This window comes from Montipora capricornis, chromosome 3 (genome assembly GCF_036669925.1).
Source record: "Montipora capricornis isolate CH-2021 chromosome 3, ASM3666992v2, whole genome shotgun sequence".
NCBI lineage: Eukaryota > Metazoa > Cnidaria > Anthozoa > Scleractinia > Acroporidae > Montipora > Montipora capricornis.
The window spans coordinates 23,583,408-23,609,761 of record NC_090885.1 but is presented as its reverse complement, the minus strand read 5'-3'; the positions used below and the strand labels follow the sequence as shown (position 1 = coordinate 23,609,761).

General features: G+C 39.3%; 1 protein-coding gene across 1 annotated transcript; it reads left to right on the top strand.

The window, feature by feature from the left end:
* The first annotated feature begins 959 nt into the window (after nt 1-959).
* Nucleotides 960-26,354, top strand: LOC138042600 (USP6 N-terminal-like protein). Its single transcript, XM_068888549.1, has 15 exons — nt 960-1,326; nt 11,985-12,052; nt 13,459-13,544; nt 13,652-13,685; nt 14,094-14,174; nt 16,587-16,691; nt 17,126-17,235; nt 17,333-17,381; nt 18,359-18,424; nt 19,173-19,227; nt 19,636-19,730; nt 19,944-20,009; nt 21,071-21,170; nt 21,754-22,544; nt 25,299-26,354. The coding sequence occupies exons 1-15, from the start codon at nt 1,323-1,325 to the stop codon at nt 25,434-25,436; spliced, it is 1,848 nt and encodes a 615-aa protein (XP_068744650.1). The 5' UTR covers nt 960-1,322; the 3' UTR covers nt 25,437-26,354.

Sequence of the window (26,354 nt, the reverse complement as noted above, 5' to 3'; positions counted from 1 at the left end):
AGAGAAATTTAAAGACATTTTATTCAGGAAAGCGTTCGCAGATAGGTTTACTTTAATAACATTTTAGGAATTATTGTATTCTACTTGTACATATTATAATTATTACATACTTTTAATCATTTCTATATTAATTATTGTAATTAGATTTATTTTTAAGACATGTAAAGCGCTTATGATCTTTCATTGTAAAAAGCGCTATAGAAATATTGAATATTATTATTATTATTATTATTATTATTATTAACGTCTTATTGAAAAGTCCGTTACACCCGCCATGTTTTTTTCTATAAATGAATTCACTCTAAAGTTGTTCTGCGTGTTGTCCCCTTTTTCACTGAGAATTTGATTGGTTGAACTGTGGGAAAGAATGGGGAACCCTGGCTAAGCCCCTCTGAAAAAAAAGACTAGAGTTTCGAAGCAAGCAACCGTGAAATCTTCCTGTCCGAGTGTACGTTCGATCAGTGGCTTGATGTGATCGATCGGCGTAATTACTAAATACTAAATATTTTGAGCAAAAGCTGATACAACGTCGATTTGATTTGAGTGGTGTACTATATTTCGGCTGGCCAAACCAGCCTTCTTCAGGTTCAATGAGAGTTAACATTGGATTGCTTCTATGTACATATATATAGTAAATGGATGTTGACGTAATACTGCAAAGAATGTCATAAAACATGGCGGTTACAAAAATTCAAATTTGTTGTAACTGCCATGTTTTATGACATTTTTTCCAGTATTACGTCAACATCCATTCACTATATATATGTACATAGAAGCAATCCAATGTTAACTCTCATTATACCTGAAGAAGGCTGGTTTGGCCAGCCGAAATATAATACACCACCAAAAAATCGGCTCTTGCTCAAAATATTTAGTTTCTAAAAAAACTGGGCACTAAGATATTCGACATCAAAATGAGGCGCCAGCCATTGTCATGCGCAGTAAGACCTTATGAACTCATGAATTGAATTAAATTTATGGCGATCGAGGGGGAGGTTTCGTCTTGATTTTTATACGACTTGTGGATAAGTTTGCTCGCTTGGACAATGCACCGTACCCCAAGGAAAGCCACAATTTTAAATTTATATAGTCTTAAGGTTGCTTTTAGGTTTTGATCGGGCTCTTTTAGTGGCTATTTTTTGTCGTGGAGTTTTGATGTCGCTTCATGCTATCGTACAACTCCCCATTGCCAAGTTCGCATGACACAGGAACTGGTTGATCGACGCAGTATTTAAATCCTTATGAACGTTATTTCGTGGTTGGAGCAGAAGCTTCTCCGCATTAATACCTGGATTACGTGAATTCAACACAAGATTGACGAAATGAGTAAGTTTGTCTGTGAAATGTTCATTTTATCTCTTCGATCGACGCTTTACTGCATGATGAAAACATCCACTCTACGTGAAAAGTTGAGTTAATGATTGCTATTCAAAAAAGCGAAAGAATCACTGTTGCATTTTCATACGTAGTTAGAGATTCTCAATTCAGCAACGATAATATATAAAAAGAATCTTAGCATTTGACTTTATGGGTGTTGAGCGATTCGGGTAAGAGTGGTTTCGTTGATATGCATTCGGAAAATGTCCAGAACGCATGGCTGCTGCCCTTGGAGTCCTTCAGCAGTGACGGAAAAGAATTAAAAATTTGTCTCGTTAGTCGTTTTGCGTTGCCACACTTAGCCCGCTCGATCGACGAAATCGATGTAAACAGGCAATTAATTCACTCTACCTTTGTACTTTCAAAAGGTAATACATTCGAAACGTGCACGTGAATTATCTCAACTCTTAAGTCCGCCAGTACGATTTCAACTCCGTACACCTCTGCCCGCTTTTTCTTCGTTAACAGAAATTACTTTCGTAAACACATGAATGATGATAGCCAAGAACGGGTCTGTAAAAATGCACAGGCGGTAATTAATACGTGTTATTTGAATTTCAAGATCTTTTGTCGACTTCCTTTCATAACTATTCGATGACTGAAAAATACCGAAAATATTGAATTTCATTCAGGAATATTTTTCTATTTTATTGTCTCGTTCGGGTTCATTTGTTCACGAGAGAACCTTTTAAGTGCCTTTTCAGCACAGATATTGGCGGGGGATAAATATATTAAGTCTGAGGAGTATCTTAAATTAATATTGTTTCAGGAATAAGTCTTCAAAGGAATTTCCTTCATGTTTTTAAATCCTTTTTTAGACATGCCTCTGGTGACATCTTAGCTCCTTTAAATTTGATAGCGATTACTTGTACATCTAATCTAAGATTAAATTTTGTTATTCAAAGGAAGATAACATTTATATTGCTATCACTTCCAACTTATTGAAAGGTGCAAAAACTAACTGAGAAAGATTGGTCCAAATGTTGTTTGTCCTCATTAGTATGGTGACATAATATCCACGTTATTTAAGGTGTAGATTTTAGTTAAAAGTGAATTCTAATGTTGGCTTTTCAAATGCATTAAAGTCAAACCTGATTTGATTAGCCTTTTACCAAGCATTAAGTATTATTGCTCCTCTTTAATGTTGTTGTTATACCATGAATTTTTATTCCAATTGCAGAGAAGGTTGTAGAACAGAATCTGTTTGAAGCATTTATGCCATACATATACAACAGTCATAGCTTTGACTGCACCCAGACTGGTGTCTGAGGCTCTTTGAAGCATAATAGAGAGATTTACTGTAGCATCTTGTTAATATGAAGTGGCAAATGACTTACGGCTGCTTTTCATACAGTACATGTACCGGTATGTGAGAATTCTCTTTTAACTTGTCTCTCACTTTTGACAAGTTGCTTGAGAGAAACCCAAAATTCTGCCTGATGTTTGCCATAAATGCAATGCAATGCAATGCTAAGTCTCTCTAATATTAATTAACTTAAAGTATGTATTTCCTCCCTTGAAAATCTGTGGTTAAATATAATCAAGCCGCGGTAGTGATGGGAATCAGCTGAGATATCGGAAATAGTCAGATTGACCCAAGCGATCGATCGTCAATTATAATCTGAAAATCTATTGATTAAAAAAAACATGCCGTCATGTTTGTTGTGGACAACATGAAAACGAGACAACGAGGAGAGGACCCTGGGAACCTACTTGATCTTCGCAAGCTGTTTATATCTCTTTTGGTTTCATCTATGTTTGTTACCTTTCTGATCGCAGCAAGTTAAAATGTATTTCCCGACCAGCTACTAATTTAGAATACTTTCTAAGAGAACCATTAAGGTAAGTATTTTCCGTATGAAATATGCACTGTCAAATGTGAAATAAATACAAAATGCAAAAGCTACATGTATCCTGGCGTGTATCGCCAAGTTTTGGAAAACATTAAAAATGTATGAAATGTAGGAATTATCGCATTTGTCCGCAATAATCGATCGTCATCATCCATCAGGGCTCGAGACTAACTTTTTAGTTCACTAGCCTAGTAGCTAGTATCATGTCTGATTTCACCAGCCAAATCTAAATTTGCACTAGCCTGTCTCGTCATGCGCAGTTTCATTCATTTGTAAAAACTATCACGAAAAATATTCCACATTTGCAAACACAACTTGTGCTTTTAGTAAAATATTCTCATATTCTCATATCCATCCTAACAACAGTGGCGCAAATATGCTGGAGTGTACGGTTTCCCGCATTTTTCTCACGAAGGCAAAGTTTTCCTGGCCTTGAGGCCAATTCTCAGAGAACCGTCGCCAAAACTTCGTAACTCACAATTGCACTCGAGTATGGAAAACACGGATTAAAGTAAATTAAGAAATATACCGTACATAAAACTAAACAGCTCGTTTGGAAGTCTGTGGAAAGGCTGTTCCTTTGATTAGAGCTGTTTGCGATTGAAATTTTAACCTGAAAGCGCCATTCTATGCATGAAGCACAAAAGCAGCGGAATGCAGGAAAATAATATCTTAAATTAGATATAAAGGAAAGGACAGACTTTAATAGTTTCAGCAAATTATATTTGGATTTAATTTCTAAACAAGTACGTGACCTCTTTCCATTGGGAGTCAAGGATGCTTAGTGGTTATCTATCGAACCTCCCACCACTGCTAGCCGGGGTTCAACTCTGGCCCCGGCTTGCATGTGGGCTGAGTTTCAGTTGATCTCAACCTGACTTGAGGGTTTTTCTCTGGGTGCTCCGGTTTTCCTCCCTCATCAAAATCAACTCACAGCTAATTAGCATCTAGCTGTGGTGCTGTGCTCTGACATCAACATGGACTGTATAGCGTCAGCCAGAGGTGCCCTTGTATGCTGTCAGCCGGATATTGTGATCTGCGCCCTTCGTAATTCAGTCCTCAAGACTGCAAGTAAAGGGTGATCGGCACTGCCAAATTATTATTATTATTTTATACACGTAACAATGTCGCAAACAGTCGCAAACAGTTTGCGTTGGCTTGATCGTAAACAATGTCACTTTTTGCGTTTGTGTTTGCGATCCTGTTTTCCATATGCTTGACTGCTTAAGGCAACTTGATCTCATGACATCGTAAGAAAAGGATGCAAAAATAAAAGCAGAATTAGTTTTTGCAAAATGTTCAACTTCTTATGTTGGAGTTGTTGTGAAGAAGAAGGCAGAGAGGAAGACAGTGTCAAGAGACGTCATTGATTCTGGGTCCGATACATTTTCGAGGAGCAGCAACAGCTGCAGCATAGCCAGTATCAAATTATACTATAGGATTTGGCTCTTTGTGATCAAGAACTTTACTACAGGTATATTTGATGGGGTATTCCCAATATTCATTAAATTCACACTGTTTTGAGGAGTATCCTCATTGCCACAATCGCACTTGGACACCATTTTCGTTACTTATACTTGCCTCTAATTTGTCAAAACGTATCACATGCACAAAAATATTGTCGATTGATCGCAAACAATTAGAAACAGTTTACGATTGTGCTTCCATATCTTTGTTTCCTCAGTTTTGCATTGCTACTTGTCGCCAACAAGACGTAACAATAGAAAATTATCTAACTCTTGCGTCTTGTTTGCGATAATCGGCGATAGGTTGGGGATGAACGTAAAAGTGTTTCCATTTACGCAAACTGTTTGAGATCAAGCTCTCGGAAAGTGCTTGCGATTGTTTGCTACGGAGTTCAATACGCGTACATGGAAACAGCAGCTGAGAATTTCTGCATGATTTCACAGGTGATTAATTGTTCGTAACATGGTTTGGTTGAAACTGTAATCCACGTTGGTTTCCTCTTCATTTTTTTTTTTTCAACTTATCATTTTCCAAGGCAGAAAATTCCATAGAATCCACTCACAGTTTCTGTTTTTAGGTTCTATTCTCTCCCTTTGCCTCATCCATAAGAAATAATTTCCATTTTTGTTTTCGTCCGGACTTCTACTGCTTCACAGTATTTACTAGCCCCGATGGCTAGTGGAAGCTCAAAATCTACCAGCCAAAACTGAAATTTCACTAGCCTGTGGCTAGTTGGCTACCGTTAGTGTTGAGCCCTGATCCATAATTGATTGTTGCGTTGCTTAAAGATTTTGCAGTAATTATAATTGATGATTGGTACGCCGCTAAGCCCGGGACTTTCTCCCAGAAGAAATATTTGTTAGGGTTGGTGAGCTCCTATACCAAATTCCTATACCAAGTGATTGGTATACAGTACATGTAGCAATTTTTTTGGTAGAATGTTGACCACGCAAGCAAACGGAAGATCTTTACTTAAATGTTTGCTGGCCTAGCATTGTACATCCTTGAATTTACTTTCCTTCTGTGAAAAAACGTCAAGAAGTAACAAGTAAACAAGTTTGAACTCATTGGCAAGATGAGCCCGTCAGGGTGTTGCTGGACACACATGTCCAGGCAAACAGGGTGGTAGCTTCGGTAACCGTACCACAGTCCACCACCAAACAAAGATAAAACCAGTGCCTGAGAACGGGAGGGATGGTGGTAGGGACACCATGGAACCTTCAGACTCCAGTTTCCTCCAGGTACCCTAACATGTCAGTGTATACGGCCACATACCTTTAGGATCAGGTGAACTGTTGTGAAAGAGAAGCCAAGGCCTTCAAGGGAGTGCAAATGTAGAGCTGGAAGGCATTGCTTGTGCACCGACCTAACATCTGGATCAGATGGTTAGTCTGCCACAGTTGCTGTTCCTATGCCAAAAGTATCGCTGGAGAAATTCCTAGAAATGCCAGCACCAGCTACTGTAGTTGACGACTCAGCCAGATAGTGAGTAGCGATTGTGTCAATGGGTGACCAGACTACAGAAGGAAGAATGGACCAGGGAAATTGCCTCTCCTTAGTGCGCAATGGTGGGCTGGCCCTCCCAATGTGAAGGAAACAGCCCTTGCGGAAAGCGTCAGTTTTGGACGTCTTGATGGGGAGGGACTTGAATATATGACGGCTGGTAGGCCGAATCTACAGCTATGTCCCCAACCTATTAGTGAATTGTTGGAGAAAAACTGGACAAATTGGGTATGGTAAAATCTGGTTCTCAAAACACCAGAGTACCCTAGGATGCAAGCTGCCCGAAACATCCAGCGGTCATAGCATCTGATATCCAGAGATTGCTTGGTGGGCCGGAATGTTACAGTAAGCAGCCTCCAGGTCAAACTTAGCCATTAAAGCACTGTGACCATACTAGGCCACCATGCGAATCACATCATCGACATCTATGTATTGCAAGGAAAACCCATTGGGGTTCATCATACTGTGTCATTAACACTAAAACCTTGTAGGAGAGAAAAGTTGACAATGAGCCTCCATTTGCCAGGCTGACCCTTCTTTAGTATCACCCCAAAGCTACATTTACTTATATGAAGGGGCTGCAGGGGTGGAGACTGGGAGGGCCCAGCCACCCTACCACAAGAGACCTCATTGGCCAGGTATTCATCCACCATCTGGGGATGCAGGAAGGCTGAGGGCTTGTTAACGTTTGGCTTACTTGAGCTAGTGCCAGAGGTAAAATCTAGTCTGAAGCCCCTACACAATCCCTCTAAAAAATAGGCTACCCTGCCTTGATTGAGGTGATTCTTAAGTTCCATCACAAACTTTTCCAAGCATATTGAGGTGACCATCTCTACCGGTGGGTTTCTGGACAGGACTAGAATAGGTTGTACAGCAACTAAAATAATGACAGGTCAGCCAAAAAGCTCATTGACTTGAGTTGATGCAAAGACAAATGGACATTATATAGTGCTTCACTAGTTCTTCCTAGATTTAACCCTGTCAAGAGGGAGGGACGGACGGTGCATGTGATTGGCATGTGGGCTGTGCCCTGGAGTTCCCTGGGCAGGCCATGGCACTGTGATTGCCAGCACAAACACTGCTGCGATGGGCATATTTGCGCGAGGAATAGGGTACAAGCATTTGTCTTGGTTCCATAACTTGCAGACAATTTCAGTGGCAGAGCCAACTGTTTCAGGTATATCTCTGTGGCTCCTTGAAGGTGAATGAGCTGCTGCCTCTACCACATGAAAGTTATAAAGTTGAACATTAATTTATAGATGACCAGTTGGTGAGTTTGGTAGCCACTGCATGTTCCTAAATGCTTGGCCATACATCAAGCATGCGCGCCCAGCAAATTGATGATAGGTCTGGACTTTGGGAAGGCCTTTGACAATGTCGATCACAGCGTTCTTCTCTCAAAGCTGAAGCTATACAGTGTCAACTGTTCTGCTGGTTTAAGGACTACCTAACTGAGCATACACAAAGGGTGATTCTTGAGGGTGCATCCTCAAGTTGGTCTCCTGCAACCACTGGCGTTCTGCAGGGGAGAATTTTAGGCCCCCTGTTGTTCACTTTGTTTATAAATGATCTGCCGGAAGAAGCAGCTGACAGTGTGAAGGTTGCACTCTACGCCAATGACACCAAGCTTTATCGAAATGTCTCGTCTCCAGAATGTTCACTGTTACATCATACAAGACACGCCATCAAATATGCATGACTGGTTGCAGTGCACTACTATTAGATTTAGTACGTCCAGATGTAAAGCAAAAACTGTGACTAGGCACAACCTTGACACACATCTCAGAAGAAAAAGATCTTGGTGTCATTATAACTGTTACGTTCTCTTGGGACTCGCACATCCACACTATCACTGCACAAAAGCAAACAAGATTCTTGGTCTGCTTAAACGGACGTGTTCCCTGCTTATTGACTTCTCTGTAAGGCGCTCCCTCTATATGTCTCTGGTCAAGTTTCAGCTGTGTTACACCACTCAAGTCTGGTCACCCACTTACGTTACTCTGAATGCTAAGGTGGAACAGGTGCAGAGACGTGCAAGCAAGTGGATTTTACACACGCACAAATAATTATTAGACAAAGGAAAATCTACAACTGTCACTCTTACAAGGGATTGGGTTTTAATGGATATTGAAGTGTGGCTCTATAAACTGCGGGTATGGATATGGAATTTGGTTCTTATATTTTACACGTATACAGTATTTACCCGTGTATAATATGCACCTCAATTTTGGACGGCATTTTGAAAAAAAATAGTTAGTGCAAAAAGCAAAACTAGTGTGAAAAAGTCCATTTCCTGGATAAGAAAATTTGCTCCGCTACATACAACAGTAAAGTAAATAAGTAAATAAAGTAAGTAAGCCTGAAACCTTTAACTTGTAGTCACAATCGAACAGCACTTCTCTCGCACAAGATTCGTCATCGACAAGTTCATCTTGTTGTCCGTCCACAAGATCGTCTTGTGTGTTATCAAGGTTTTTTTACTACTCCATATTTGACAAAATATGACTCAATCATCTCTTCAGGCAGAACTGAGGTCAATCCGCCAAGAATTACTGCTAAATTGGTGTTTTCTCTGCTGCTTTCATGCTTTCAGTCACACAAGCTTCGAAATCATAAACAAGCAGGCTTCTTCGTCTCCCTAGTCCCAACACGTGGAGCACGCCAAACTCTTCATTCCTTCGGCATCCATTCGGCCTTTCTCTTGGGCATCGCTGATAACCCTGTGTTTGTTTTCGACTTTAGGCATCATTTTCCTCTTGAAAATCACCATTGGTCTTAATTTGGTCCATCACCAGCACGCGCCAACAAAACAGTTGCGTGACATTAATTTTCTTCTCTTCGGCGTAATGTTGATCATTCGGTTCCGTGGCATATTGAAGATCAGTGGCATTTTGTCCATATTTCCAGTAACATGTAGTGGGTAGTTGTGTTCTTTGCAAAGTTTTTTAATATAACAGTGTGAAATAGGATGATCTTCAGCGAAATCAACATCATTATTTATCAGACCGGCATCGTAAACTCTGGGGAGTTTTGTGGCCATTTTGATGTTTCAGTTTATCGCTCAAAAGTGAAGGTTATGTTGTTCAGTTTTTCATTTAAACAGTACTAGTGGATCTTGGTCAAGCCTTTTACTTTTCAATCAAAAACCAATGCGTCTTTGTTTTTATGCTAAGGAGGGACGCATGTTTAAAACAATGGATTCCGTGTATAATACTTATCTCAATTTTCGGAGCTGTTTTAGCGAAAAAAAAGTGCGTATTACACATGGGTAAATACGGTAATAGACCTTATTCATAAATGGCGGTCACATTTATAATCCTTTTGTCCAAGTGCAAATTAGCCTACCAAGCCTCATTTTAGAGCAAGAATTCTTTTCAATTCACTGTATGGTATCTAGGCTTGGTAGGCTAATTTGCACTTGGACAAAAGAATTATAAAAATGGTGACCTCCATTTGTGAATAAGGTCTATGTAATGTATAATTAATTTTAATATTATTATCACTTACATGTAAAGGTGCAATTCTCATTTTGATTTTCCTGTTTTGACAATGGTCGTGCTACATGTGAGTCTAAAGTGTACATGTACAAACTAATCAGTGCTATTCACGTATTAGTGCTATTGGTTTCAGTTGCATTGTAAAGTACTTTCGTTAAAACAGGTTACTAGAGTTTATAGATAATACTTTTGTTACATGGGCAATAGGGCTTTCATTCTGATTACTTACATGTAGCTGTGCTATTTCTGGTATACTGTAGTTTTCACAAAGTGATGTATCGGTGTGGCTGATGCGTCATGTATTGGGCAAACTGACTCCTTGCTTGAATGAACTGGGCTGTATGTTATTTGCCTATTTTGAGGATAACGAGTGTATTTAAGTACAACAGTGTACTGTCAGTAGATTATCAGGGCTTCTCAGACACTCCTCAAACACAACTCCACATAATATTTTGCAGATAGTCTGGTAATTACAATGAAAATAAACTTATACCACTGGATTACAATCCCAAGGATGGGAGAGCATGTGACGTCACGTTGTTTTGAGACAAATGTAATGGCTGATTCAACTGATCAAGGAAATTGTTCCATAAAAACTTCAAATTGTGATGTTTCTTTTCGAAAATCCATTTTCAGATTTTTGATCAAATTCCAATGATCAATCACTCCTGTCCCAATCATATGGGGATGGCAAAACCTGTCAATGAGTGAAGCTCAAAAATTGAGCAGAATTTTGAGCTTGAACTACTCAGTGATTTCATCTGGAACAGAATTTGGAGAAATCTGCATTATTTTGTTACTTTATTCCCATGTGATTGAATGGAAATACAAACTGATGGAAAAATCCCAGTATGAGGTTTGCATGGGAATCCGTCAGTCGTGACTCCAGTCACTCCAGTCGTAAAATTAGCATATATGCCCCACTTGCAACATGGCATATCTCTGCTGACCAATACAGAGACTAGTCAGGCAGGCTCCTCTTGTCATGCACAACAGGGCTTGAAATTAACGCATTGACTCCCGGGGGTTCCCCATTGACAAGTAGAATTGTCTGGCGTTAGATGTAATGTTTAAAAAATGACCAGCAGTGTTTTATCGGGTTTAAAAACACGAGGGGTAGCGGAGTGTTTTTAGACCCGATAAGACGTGAACGGCTTAAAAAACATTCCACAAAGAGCGTGTTCCTCTGGACTCAAAACAGTTACTGTAATTCAAGGTGAATATTAGCATACCAGAAAAACAAGCTATGCCTTATTAGTATTCTTTATATAAAGAATACTAATGAGGAGTGTTTTATCAGGATATAAAGCTCATACACGTGACATTTTATAGGTGTTTTGATAGGCTGTTAGGCTCATGAATCATTAATGAGTTTTTTTAAAGACGGTTTAGGCCGCTTTGGGTGTGAAAGGGTTAACAAAAATAATCAAGTCGCAATTTCAAGCCTTGCAAATTAATAATAATGAAAATATTATTATTCATTTTATATGATGTCTCAAGGCCTTACATAATTATACATGTACGGCCTGTCGACAGGTATGTGTAGGATTAATAATGTTAATAGACTTCATGATTAGAGTGTAATGTGAAGTGCTAGGTTTCTACCCCATATGAACCATGTGAGCATTAGCCCTACTAATGGAAATGGGCCCACACAAGGACAGAGAAACCATGTTGGGAATTGAACCCACGACCTTCGGATTAGATTACCGCTACTCTACTGACTGAGCTACAAGGTCAGATGGGAGCAGGCCGTGGGAACTGAAGATGTTAAAGTCACAGCAATGAACATGTACAAGTACAAGGAAGGATTACGTTTTTGCAAACATTGGCCGTGTAGCACTTATATTTGAACAGACTTAACTGATTAGAGTGTAATTGAAGTGCTAGGTTTCTAGTTATATGAGCCATGTGAGCGTTAGCCCTACTAATGGAAATGGGCCCACACAAGGACAGAAAAAAACTCTGACCAGGGTGGTAATCCTTCAAAAACGTTTACAAACGTAATCGTTCCTTGTACTTGTACATGTTCATTGCCATTTTAACATCTTCAGTTCCCACTGCCTGCTCCCGTCTGACCTTGTAACTCCAGTCGGTAGAGCAGTAGTGATCTAGCCCGAAGGTCGTAGGTTCAATTCCCACCCTGGTCAGGGTCCTTGTGTGGGCCCATTTCCATGAGTAGGGCTAATGCTCACATGGTTAATAATGTTAATAGTTTGCTGGGGTACATGTATTTTGGTGTTTAAGTTTTCCTGTTAACAATGAATTATGTTTTTTTCAACTTTAGGCTTTTCCTCTGAAATTGATGAAGATTACGAGAAAACAAGGTTTCACATTGTGGGAAAATATGACAGAGTGAGTTTTATTTCATTCAATCCACACTTTTTGATCCTTCGCAAGAAATACAAGGACGTTGGTGATGGTATGGTCATGGTACAGTTCTGCCTTAAAACAATTACAGAAATTGGCTGTAGCATGCTTGAAAAGTGTGCTTGAGTGCACTTCATTGAGAAAAGCTTTTGTTTTGGATGGCACTCTTTAAACAATAGAATTTGCACTCTCCAACTCAACAGTGTAGTCAGTTACCTTTTGGTGAGATAATTATAAGTAATCTTGATTGTACAGCAAGCTATTAGATGATATTAACCCATTCACCCCTCAGGCATCCTAGGATGCCCCCAGTTGACAGGTAAAATCGTCTGGCGTTAGACAGTAAAATCTCTAAAGTTTCACTCTAAGAATTAAAGGGTTAATGAAGGAGACATACAGCTGTAGGTTTTGACTGATTTATTCGATTCACTGCTCAGGCACCCAAGGTTGTGCCCAGTTGATGAGTAATGTGGTTTGGCATTACACAGAGTAAATTAAGTTGAAGTGTCACTCCCAGGAGTCAATGGTTTAATGAAGGGGGGGGGGGGGGGGACATAGAGCTGTAGGTTTTGACTGGTTAATCGATTCACTCCTCAGGTGCCCTAGGATGCACCCAGTTGAGGAGTAAAATTGTCTGGCGTCAGACAGAGTAAAATCTGTTAAGTGTCACTTCAAGGAGTCAATGGGTTAATGAAGGAACATAGGTTAATGAAGGGACATAGAGCTGTAGGTTTTGACTGGTTAATCGATTCACTCCTCAGGTGCCCTAGGATGCACCCAGTTGACGAGTAAAATTGTCTGGTGTCAGACAGAGTAAAATCTGTTAAGTGTCACTTCAAGGAGTCAATGGGTTAATGAAGGAACATAGGTTAATGAAGGGACATAGAGCTGTAGGTTTTGACTGGTTAATCGATTCACTCCTCAGGTGCCCTAGGATGCACCCAGTTGACGAGTAAAATTGTCTGGCGTCAGACAGAGTAAAATCTGTTAAGTGTCACTCTCAGGAGTTAATAGGCTGATTTAGCAACAGAACGGGAACGTCAGTGGCGACGGTGCGCGCAGAAAAAACACCAATGAGAATTCAGAATAGAGTAGACTCCACTCTTTTCTTCTCTATTCTAAATTCTCATTGGTAGTTTTGCTGCACGCGACGTCGCCACTGACGTTCCCGTTCTGTTGCTAAATCAGCCTAATGGGTTAATGGAGGGAACGTAAAGTGTAGTTTTTAGACTTGTTAACCCATTGATTCCTCAGGCACCCTAGGATGTGCCCAGTTGACAAATGAAATTGTCTGGCATTGGACAGAGCAAAATCTGTTAAGTGTCACTCCCAGGGGTCATTGGGTCAACAATACCATTATTTATAGTAATTTTAAGACTTGTTGTTTTTAGGGTTATGATGAAAATGCAGAGATTGATGACTGGGAGGATGCAAACTTTTTTGTTTACAAAGTGACTGATAGATATGGATTTCTCCAGTAAGAACCCTTTGTTTCACTTTCTCCTTGCCTTTTGAATTTTTCAGCCGCTGTGCTTTTTTCTACTTTGTAGCTAATTAATTGACTGATTTGATTTTTTTTTAAAGCAAAAATCAGATAGCAGAAGAAAAAGATGAGAAGGTGTGTATGGGTGTCAATAAACTACATATTAAACTGTACAATAATTATTATTGTATTATACAGTTTAATATGCAGTTTGTGCTGTTGGACGCAGTATTATTTTATCTATGTACCCCTGTACAGCGCATACATTGTATGTGTAGAAACTTGTTCATTTTGAAGATGTACTGTAACTTAAAGTGTTTATGAAGTAAAAGAAAATGGTTAGTTATTGGTGCTTATAATAAGGGCCTTTTAAAATGAAGAAAGAGTAGTGTTTGCATTTTAAAACTAATTTATCCTGTTTGGGTTCACAGATGATAACTACAGTGTTTATATGTTTTACATTATGCAAAAAATGAGAAAATTGATTAATAAGTGACTATATCAACCCAATGCAACATTTAACTTTTTTTTTTAACTTAACAGCTTCTGACTTTAGAGAGAGAGAGAATCCAAAAATGGGTTAAGATGACGAAGAACTGGGACAAATACATACGTGGAGAAAAGGTACATTGTAACTCAGAAGATGACAATAACTGGTCTGTTAATTGATAAAGAGGCTTATCCCATGAGTATTTAAAGTAAGACATGAGGTTTCCTTTGTTTTATGCACTGCTGTTATTGTTATACTAAAATGCATGTACAGTATCATAAAAACTTGTGTATAAGCCCATCTTTTTGCCGAAATATTGGGCTCAATACCGTGGGTGCTGCTTGTATACGAGACCATTGCTTTCAGAGGGAGGAAACTGGGGAAGCAGGGATGGCACAGTGGTGAGAGCACTCGCTTCCCGCTAGTGTGGTGCTGGTTTGATTCCCCGATCCGGTGTCATATGTGGATTGAGTTTGTTTGTTCTTTACTCTGCTCCAAGAGATTTTTCTCCGGTTTCCCCTCTCCTCAAAAACCAATTATTTGATTTGATTTCATTTGTGCACTACCCCACAGGCTATTCATCTTTAAACATCATCGTGTGAAAATGAAGCTCTATTATCATTATTGTTGTTGTTGTTGTTGTTGTTGTTATTATTATTACTATTATTATTATTGTTATTACTATTATTAGTTGTAGTAGTAGTAGTAAACTGGCTGGACCGTATGTTGTCAAAATAGCAGAACTACTGCACTACCGCAGGAAAAAATTACAGTAATTCACAAATTTAAGATTGCTTGCTTGAGGCCTTACATTCTGCATAGGGCAATGGTCGATACCGCTTATTATCTGGGTAAAGAAAACTTTCAAGCGAGTGGATGTTCGAATTGATTGTGAAGAACAACTGTTTTGTGAATTTATCACAACAGATTATTCATTGGTCCTTTGAGGAAAGGAACCGCAAACCGTGTGCATTATTTCGTCAAACTGAGCTACAATACTCACACTTGACATCCGACTTGCTTTTTCAATACACACACATGAGTTTGCCTCACTTGTCCAGTTTATTTTTCGAGAGATCAGTCAAGCAACAAGTTCATTATTTTTCTTGACTCGAAACTCGAAAGACTCACTCACGAGTTGCAACGAAACTCGATTATCTAAATTTTCGAGGATCGAGAAGCAAGTCTTGAGTTGAGTTTTGCGACTTGTGAGTGATTGTCAACTTACCTTAGAGTGGTACTGTACCTACATTTACACAAACAAGTGGACGACGACAACAACAACAACAACAACAACAACAAAATGCTGGCTGACATTGCAAAGAGCAATCAACAATTACTCTGTCAAACTTTTCATTGGTTTTTTCCCATTTCCTTAGAGGTAAAGTTTCTCGCGACATGTAGCTCATTGCTATGAACACGCCTTGTCCTGGCAAAAAAACTGCCAAGAGAAGGAAGACCTCCATTACATTTCCTTGAGTAAAGATAATATTTCCCTATCAATGGAATGTGATTGATCAAGAGAAAAATAATCTTCCATTTCAAAATTACCAAAAATTAAATCAGTTATTTGTAACGATGTAACACAAATATTGTTGTCTCTAAGCCAGGACAAGATGTTTTGTATCGTTCCCTGCGTGTTTTTTTCCGTTCAAATTTCATCCTTTCTATTCAAATGTGGGCTTCAAGAATTAGGGAAATAGATAAAGATAAGCTTTTGAAGGGTATTTTAAGACTTATTAACTTCTTAAGGTGGCTGCAAATACATTGCATTATATTTTGGCAAGTTGTAACATCACAAACAACAGCAAACAAACAACTTTTTTTCCAGAGTGCTTATTTTAAGTTTTTTTTTTTCAAAATCATGCTTTGAATTTAGGGGTGCGGCTTATACGTACATCAGTTTTTACGGTATTTACACAAATAAATGGCACCCTGTAAGCATTAAATTAAGGTTTCATTTACCTTTTTCTCTAAAACCCTTGATCCTTTGGTCGCCAAAAATGGAAGTAAGCAAGTTAACAACACAAACTTTGCTTTTTTCATAGTTAAACCGACGTATATGCCGTTTCCATGGCAACATGAATAAATATAAACATGCCTTTAAAATCGGTTTTGTTTATTTGTAGAAAATCTGGTTGTTAGATTTTCTTTATAATTTGCATGCAACAAGCTTGTATCAAAACACTTTCTTCAATCATTAGGAAAAATAGTACAGATAGCGGAAGCATTGAGCAAGTAAAATGATTGCTGTACTGAAGCCATGTTTATGATTTTTGTAATCCTTGCGCGTGCTGCATTGCGTTAGCAAGAGTGCGCGCGAAAACTGTGTTCGGCCACCTTATAGGGGACATAGTTTGTGAGTGGATGTGGGGATTACTAACCCATTAACTCATAGGGTTATAATGGGTTATAACAGCTCCAAAGTTCAGCCCTATGTGTGGCCACACCCAACCATTTTTATTAAATTTATTCAACTTCTCATTGATGTGGCAGAGTAGTAAATTTCAACCCTTTTCCAAAAACTTATTCTTTTCCTTGTTTAGTTAAGAAGACGAGTATATAAAGGAATTCCTAACTCAATGAGAGGAGAAACATGGAAAAAGCTCCTGGGAGTTGATAAAATTCCAAATAGAACTACAGTGTATGAGGTATGATTGGACAGTTATATTTATCAGTGAAAGTGCTTAAGAAGGTTGATTGGTTCAGTTTTTAGGACCTCTTTTGGGTTTTCTGGAAAAAAAAAAACCCTAAAACATCTGTGTAGTTACATGTATTATTATCGTTTCGCTTACCTTGTTTTCTAAGGCCGTTTTGCCATTGAAGGTACCTTGTTTTTCCAATTTTATTCATGCTACTGTGTGAATGAACTGGGACTGAACAAGAACAAGTTCGCAGATGGCCTGTCAGTTTAAAGTGCCAAATTTTGACTACACTGTACAGATGTATTCATGTGTAGTGTTTATTTTTTCCATATTTACTTTGTAGCTTGTAGCTTGCTGGTAATCAAATACAGTCACCAGGTCTATTGTTGGCACTTTTGTGTAGTAGTAAAAGGTGTAACCCTGACTCGTTTATGTTTTAGTCCATGAAAAGAATTGCAAGAACACAGTCTCCAGATATACGACAAATTGACCTTGATGTCAACAGAACATACAGAGACCACATCATGTTTAGAGATAGATACGGAATCAAGTAAGTAAGACCCTCGCATCGTAAATGAGAGATGAAAACTTGATGGTTATTGTTGTTTAATAATATTATCTCAAATTGCCTTCTTTTTTGTTTTCAGACAGCAAGCCCTGTTTCATGTTCTGGCTGCCTACTCAATGTACAATGTGGTAAGCTTTCTTTTTGTGGAAATAATGAAATAAGTTGACCCCAAGGAGGCAGCGCAGTTAGGGTGCTTGCGTTGAGGTCTGGGGATCGCGGGTTCAAGACCGGTTCTAACCTCATTGAGTCCCTGGTTCAACTTAACAGCTGCACTTGTACTTTAACTGGTTTGCCTCTGGGTTTTCCACAGTTGTTGTTGTTGGTCTGTTCTGTCATTTCATTGGTTGAATTTCGTTTGCCCAGGGAAGGCCTTAGATGGGAAATGGTCAATTAAGTGTGCATTGTAATATTACTTAACAATTATTCGCCGAAGGCGAAGTGATTATCGGTGAATATCCATCGAGACGAAGTAGAGGTGAATATTCACCGATAATCACTGAGCCTGAGGCGAATAATTGTTTTAGTATAAATACACAGGTGATTATTTCAAAAAAGAGAAAAAAAAAAACATTTCAACGCGAAATCATCTTCACTTACAGTGGCAAAACGACTACTGGCAGCCATTTTGTCCGTCCAGGTGATTATCGGCTGATAATCCGAGATAGCGAGCCAATGAGAGCGCGCGATTTTGTATAATCACCTGTGTATTTATACTAAAGTATTATATTGTACTACAAAGGTGCCATTATACCTTCAACTTTGACTTGCAGGTCTTCTTTCATTCAGATTTCATGTGTTAGAAAAATCTCAAAGGATCAAGGATTTGACTACATGTCCTGGCCATCTCAGATTAATTTGGTGTCTACTGAAGTATGCTAATTATAGGCAATCGTCATGTTAAAGTTTGCAGACGAATTGGGAAAATTGGGAGTGTTTCCTTTTTCCAAACACGTCTTTCATGTCTAGATACTTGTACATGGAGAAAAATAACGTAAATGAACAGTCATTGTTGATTTTTTTCACAGTTTTTGCCTCAGAATGTGAGTGGCAGGGGAAAAAGTACACAGATTTGCTTACCACTTGAAAATTGTCTGTTTTCTTGCAGGAGGTAGGATATTGTCAAGGCATGAGTGGAATAGCAGCATTGCTTCTTATGTACCTTAACGAAGAGGTGAGCTTGTCAGTGGTATTTTTGTGTTAGTCATGATTTGTCATGTGTGACAACTTTCACTTAAATGCTTTTGTTTTAAGAGGAAAGGTTATCATAAGAGTCAGGTAGCGGGTGGAACATGACACTTGTAGATAGCTTATTACTTATTAGCCACTTGAGGGTCACATTTCTCTCACAATAGTTTGTAATAATTTTTTGACGTGTCATTTGTCTAAACTGGCTCACTTTTGGCGATTTTTTATGCATCTGAGTAACCATACATTTAACCTCAACATGCAGGAAATGCTTCTGCTGGGATAACAAAATTTAAGACTTGGTGTTGAGGGTCCACCTTAGCAGGCTTTTTCCTCATAGTACACTGATCCAAGGTTTAAGAAAGAAAAAAAGACGTACTGCACAACCGTTTTCTCGATAATACCGTCTTGATAAGAATCTTAAGATTTGAAATTTACCCAAAGATTTGAAAGTTGCCTATACGTGAAAGATTTGTTCAGAAATGCTCATTTATGCATTCTCCTAAACGGGTTTTTTTTTTCTTTGCAAAACAGTGCGATTTTTGTAACACTCGGTATTTTAACTGGTCTTTACAACTTACACATGTGCAGTGTACATGTATTATTAACATTTGAAGTAGCCAGCTCAGAAAAGAAAGAGGTCAGCCGTTTATGAGAACCTTGAATGCCCAATTTCATGTGTGCGTGTTTAGTCCAAAGGCTTGTGCATAATAATTATAATCTATTTCCTTTAGGATGCTTTTTGGGCCTTGTCAGCTCTTCTCACTGACAAGAAGCATGCAATGCATGGTAAGTGCATGTACCTACTCTAGACAGAGGCAGTTCAAGATGGATAATGGAAGTTAAATAGGCTTTACGACCTTGTTTCGATTAACATTTACCATATACTCTTAAGTAGATGTTAACCCCCATGTAGCCTTTTATTTGATGAGGCAGAACTGACTTGTTGTTTCGAGGGAAGGGATAGCGTTGTGGATGTGTTGGGACCACCCTAATCCTCCAAAAGACGCTTAGTCTCTAAGCGAGGCTGAGCAGGGCTTACGCCTTCAGGGTTTGAAATACCATCTCCTCGCAGGTTGTTCTGTTCACAGAAAGTCAAGTGTTATTCACGTACTAATGTGACTCATTTGACAAAGCAGAACTGGCACTTCTTGTTTCATGTACTAATTTGATCTTGCTACGATATTATCTTCACAGGTTTTTTTGTTCCTGGTTTTCCAAAGCTGCTAAGATTTCAAGAACATCACGATAGGATTTTAAAGAAACTTTTGTCAAGACTTTTTAAGAATTTAGTAAGTGTTTGATATAAAAGGATTAAGTTAACTTTATTTTTATCGCAGTAAATCAGGGGCTTCATTAGTTGCCTCCTGGCGTAGAAAAAGGTGAGGTTAAACTTCACTCAAAGTAATGATCGCGCAAGTGCCATGCACTGATGTAGAGTTGACTATTCCTCGTTCGGATGCAGTTCACTAGTATCTTATTATTATTATTTTTCATTTACTTAGGAAAAAGAAGGATGCCATTCAAGTCTTTACACTCTTAAGTGGTTTATGCAGTGTTTCCTCGACCGAGTACGTAGTCTTTGTTACTTTTGTTGATTTGGTTCATCCAGGAAGTAGAAAGGGAAGGGTAACCCATTCGCACCTCAAACGCCCTAAGACGCCCCCTCCCCCCCCCCCCCCTCCCCTTATCCCCCCGCGGGGGGAAGAGTTGACTATTTCTCGTGCGAGGGACGGGCGAAACGACAACGGAGAACTCAGGCAGGATCTCCGTAAGACAGGCCAAATACAAAACATAGGAGGAGACTAGTCGGCTATTGGTGGAGTTTAATTTGAGACCCGAGTATAAATCTATTTGTCTCAAGGAGGAGCCCATCAGATGGAAACTGTATCTTTTATACTACGTAGGCCTCGGAATCAACCCTCTCTTGAATTAAGTTATTAACTTAAAAAACCTCTCGTGGGGGTTTCGAGATCAAAAGCCCAATCAAAACAGAGCTATGAGAGTGCTATTGTTTTACGTCATATAACCCAAAAAACACGCATCACGTTGGAACGTTTTTTTTTCTTGGCGTTTCTCCGTGGAAGTAGGGAGCTTAAGCAAGCGCGTTTTTGAGACGCGGACGGCAACCCGAAGTAAGCTGTTTTCCCTTTTAACTTGTCTTCACACAACCACATTTATATTGCTAAGTATCTTTTCTCCATTAGAGATGATTAGTATAAAAATCTGGGAGACACCACTGTCCCGGCTCACAAATGTTCTTTTCCGGTTGCCGTCCGCGTCTCAAAAACACGCGTGCTTAAGCTCCCTCATATGACAATTTTCGCGGGAAAAACCGTTCTAAAATTAGATATACTCGGGAAAAGGTTGACTCAAGGAATAAGTGCCGATAGAGGCTCCATTTGATGGGCTCCTATCTCTAGATTAGGATGCGCATCCAGCCCATTATCCAACATAATGCTTCAGTGAACAATCCTCTTAAAAAGGTAATTTGCCCCGTAAATGAAACACTGGTTGTTCAGGCTAACGTCCTCGCGCGAGGATTACTTTGTGAGAATTCGTATACTGCTTGCGTAGCGTGGCACGTGACGTGTGATAATTGTGAGAGTTCGAATCCTTTTGTGTCCTGCAGACACCATTTACCCTGACGCTAAGATTGTGGGACATTTTCATGCTGGAAGGAGACCGATTGCTGACTGCGATGGCTTATAACATCATGAAAATGCATCGAAGTGAGTGTTTTAATCAACCTCGACTCCTTACAGTAACCATGTAGCTATCGTTCGGTTGTTCTGTAGCGGAGAAAGATAACAGCACGGTTTGAATACCCTGCGAACAGTCAACAGAGCCTTTCTTAAACCTAAAGGCAGTGTTAAAGAATGACTTTTATGAGTTAAAACTCAGTACATGTAGCATTTTCATTAATGGCTCTTAAGCCATACGAAAAGAAAACTGTACTTTTTGCGCTTATACAGCGATTGGTCATTCATTTGCAGATTTGTTAAGCCTTAACCAAAGGGGTTCTTTGGTCCAAGCACAAAAGCACATAATTAAATTAGCCGATTATCACTAAAAACGAATTGGTGCATTCAGCAAAGCGTTGGAAAACGTGCTAGAGTTAATCACAACGAGGTTGACTTTTGCCCCTGATTAGTTGATTGGCAATGTAATGCGTAATTTTCAGCCAACTGCCAACCGGATCTGAAGAAATAGGGAATAGCACATTTACTTCCGGCTGGAAAGAGCCTTTTTGGCTTCCACTATCGCACTAGACCAGTCAAATGCTAACTATTGCGTTTTTACGTTCCACTTTAGAAATTTTTGTCAAAATGGGGCTGGAAGAAGTTGTCCAGTTTCTTCAAGAAAAGATGCATGCCTACCCGTACGATGACGATGAAGTTATAGACATGCTCCAAGCCACCATGTTCGAGTTAAAACGTTTGGGACTAGACACACCGCCAGCGCCTTCCAAGGAGGAATTCCCATCCCTTCCACCCGGTGCATCGCTTAAACGAGGCGTCTTTCAAACTGCATCTGCGCGTGCAAGGAAAAATAAGGAAAAAGACAAAATTATCCACGTTCCTATGGATAGACCGCCGTCTCCTGCTTCTCCGGAAATTTCTCCACTTCGTGGGGTCCCGACTAACTTGTCTCATTCCCCTCATATCAATCGAAGCGTGACCTCAGTGTCGACATTCGCTGAAACCCCGACGGAACACCGAAGTCAGGCTTCGGTTTCTACGATAATCGAAATTCAACGCCATCCTCCTCACGGGTTGCGAAGTCCGCCGAGATACCGAGAGGACCCGAGTAGGCGCATTGTACAAGATGACGCGCGTTGGTTGGACCATCGGAAGAGTGACGGACATAGCGTGGATGTTTTACGATATCAGTCCCCGGACAACAAAACGATGTTCCGATCCGAAACTGTTCTTTCGTCGACGGATGGCTCTGTTGACGGTAGCGTTCGGCGGAAACCAGTCACCGACAGTGCGTACAATACAATGACGACATTTCGACCGATCAACGGAGACGTGGATGCGCTTGTGATGGCTTCTAAGCCTGGCGGCTCGCCGATTTGGAAACATCACACGAACGATCATCAGGTCACTTTAACTTTTGTTTAATGATGTACAGAGAAAGATAAAAGTGAAAAACGGCAGTTTTAGCGCGCTTAACTGGAAAATTGTGGGAAATGCCAACGGGATCCTCTCATACCCTCCCCCCAAAAATGTAGATAGAGTATTTCAGGCTCCAAGAAGGTGAAGTTGCATTCTCTTCCATGTCGTTTGACTGGATTAGGCCAGCACAATTGAATTTGGGAATTCTACATAACCCGAAGACCGTCGAGTACGAATCACAGGCTTAAAGGCTGGAACCATATTCAGTAAGACTGTTGGTAGCGCTTCACTTTTGCTGCGGTGTTTAAATGTAATTATTGTTTATAGCAGTTCTTAATTATTGTATTAAAATTACTTTCTGCTTTATTAATACAATAGTAATGGAGTAACGGGAAAACGTAGTATTCTCAAATTATCTTACGGCTAAAGAGAGGTTTTCAATTTAGAGAGTACATTTTCGTACTGGTTTGGTTTCGAAGTGCTAGGCGAAGTGATTGGCTTAAAAGGCTGGCGCCAAGTTTTCATCAATTTGTAATTCGAAGCCAAAGATACGCTAATTGTGATTGCCTCCCTTTTTTCCAGCGCTTAATGTCGTCTGCACAGATTTGCCTTGCGTCATGATTGGCTCTTTTCATTGTCTGCGTTAACTTGTGATTGACCGAAGGAATTTCGGTTTCGTGTCCATGATTGAAAACCGCTCTATAGCACAAGGCACCGTTATGTAGAGTCATCAAAACATACGAATACAGGCTGGTAATTTTAATGATTTCATATAACTCTGTTTAATAACCTAAAAATGATCATAACTATTTTAACACAAATTTTATCGTAGAGATTGAGAATATCATGCAGGATGCATTTTCTTCCTTTTAAAAGGTAGTGCCATGAAAGGATAGCGATTTATACGATCGGGACTACAGATTTAGATTGGGAAATTTATCATTATAATTATACATTGTAAGAATGGATTATGGTTTGCTTTCGTTGATTGCTTTGCAGTATTTTTATCGCGAGGTTTCACTTATGCCTCTAATCGGGAATGTTCAACGTTCAAAAAGAACACTTGCCGAACTGTAAATAAGTCATTGAAGTTTTCCAAAATTCGTATTTTAATTTACCCTATGTGATTGTACACTGCAAGGAAACTTTTATTTTCCATATTTATTTACAATTCCTCTGAGACACTCAGCTTGCAATTTCTAAGACCTCGTTGCATTAAATAATCACGAACTAGTAGTCGAACGGCTAAAATTGTCGATGCTAATCAGATCCTGTGATTTGACTTTGTGTACTCTTCTTTTTAAATAGCATCAAGTCTTTATTTTTTTACAATACAACGCAGGCAATTTAATGTTTTTATACAATGTTGAATTTTTAGTTGAACAGAGGAGGTGAGAACTACGTAATATTAAATAGACAATACGGAATGCTTCTCGACTTTTGATCTGTGTTAGTACCAATGTTTGTTTTTTTGCATTTACTTCTTAAATGTGACATCCCAGTTTTCTTGCGATTGAGGGGTGTTTGTTCAATATATCTGAAGTTATACTGTGATCATCATGGGTACGCCTTATTGCCCTAATATATATATAATTTTCACATATTCATAATATATTCCATATAAAGCCGTGATGCAACAAAGGAACACGATTTTACCGATATTTCCTTAAAGAGTACTGAATCATTGGCTCGAAAACTTAAAGTAATTAATTTGATCGAAGGATTGGTACAACCCACAAACGCTAATTTTCCCCGTTTTACAACCTCACCCTTCAGACGACAGGTAATTAGTGAGGTAGAGTCTTATAACGTTACTTTCAAATGCTGAATTCAATCCCAACGCTGCAATATAAACTAATCGCATTTTAAAGCATTTCTGGTCTCTGACATATCCTTCACCAACAACGAAGGAAAGTGTCTAGTTTGCGTGTTCTTGTCAGTACCTTTGCTATCTGCACTTCTGGTTTTCTACTAGCCTGTCCTTTAAAAGTGAGATTATCTAAACTGTCTTTGTGCGTATTTTTTTTTTCTGCTTAATGAATTGATGTAAGGCACTTGCTGGGAAGCTCTTAGCGGCCACAGAAGCTAACCGCGAACACCTGCACTATTTTTTTTTCTTTCCATACTGTCTTGGCTAAAGTAGCTATATGAATACTCAACTTCTATTTTGGAGACAATTTCTGCACTTTAGGACCTTTTGAGGTTTCTTGACAGACTCGACGACGCATGCTCAGTGGCACTCGTTGCACGCCTCTTCACCTGGGGGCTCAAATAACCACTGGACCACGCTAGGAGACAAGGCAAGTGTACTACATCACGCACGTTCACTTAACCCTCTCTCGTAGCACAGGGTCTTAGCTCTTTAAACGAGTAACCAATTTTACTAACAGCCAGCGAGTTTCATTGGTTAGTCGCTTTTCATGTCATTTCGAATTTTCTTTGAGATTATACGCGCGCTTATGGCAGACTTGAGTGATGTAAAGTAAAGTTCGGCAGACACTCGAGATCACACCGATTTAATTTTCTTCGTTTCAGTCGTTGGCTGGCTTTACATTTATGATTAGTTTTCTGTATTTTACCGCCGTTTCCTCCTTTGTCGTTACATGACAAAGTTGTTCAGTTTTCTCTTTTATCGGGACGAACTGATTTAATAGTTTTAAGTAATATAACAAAGTTAAGGGTGTTCTTTTATGATTTTTTCACGAGCTCTATTTTTTTTCTCCCTTTTCTTTTTTTCAGAATTCCAGTCGGCGGAGTCTGCGCACTAGCGGCACCGGAAGTCAATCGAGTATAAGCAGCGTGAACAGTCAATTCAGTTTGCAAAATGTCACGTGGGAAGCGTCCAAGACCAATCTTTTCGGTATAACAGAGCTGTGAAGCGCGTACTGAGCTCCCAACTCGTGACCAAACGGATATATTGAGAGTGCGATTGAAGGCTTCCTGTGGAAATCTTTTATTTTTAATAATCAGGAAGTCAATTCCATTTGAAACCTGAAGCTCCGAAGACAACATGGAAATCGCGCATCCTAAGATCCACCCCAAATCTCGGAAAATGAAACATTTTGAAATGAAGGGCGGCAACGAATAGGGATGCCTTCGTCTTATCAGTATTCCTGGATGCTCTTTATTTGCATTGACTAGTCTGATCTTTTAAGTGTTATACACAGGGCACCAGAAAGCGCTGTCCAGGAATTGCAGAAGGCCACAGACAAGTGATCCCCGTTCGTCGCTGAAAAAAAGCCAGCGTTGAAGCTTTTTTTCATGTTGGTCATTTTTCCAACCGTTCGATGCAATGCGGGTGATTATCCTTTTGGAGGTCACGAAAGACCTTCTTCCCTTCCCCTTCCCTGGTAAAAGGCCTGATACTTAGATAATGGGATTAATAATTATTTATTAAAACTTTTGCAGAGATTTCGCCGAGTCTGAACGTAAAATGTCTAGTATCTTGCAGGCAAAAGTACTTTGTTGTTAAAACACTGCAGAGTTGACAATTTTATTCATTGGCGTTCACCTTTTTAATCTCGCCGCTTTTTAATGCAGCTCAGTCTTAGCCTCTTTTGTCAGTTGTATTTTTAACTCGGTTATTATAGTCACAGTTATTCTAATTTTGATTTCTAGAAGATTATTTTGTATTGATTGTGAAGAAGTTGCCTAAAATATGGTTTATTCGCTGGACAGATGTCTGTCACAAGATGCAATTATCCGCTCCTGAAATCTTGTGACCTTTTTGTATTTCAACCTTGTGTTATTTAAAGCTCACCTGACATAACAAGTAAACGTTGTACACTTTTAATA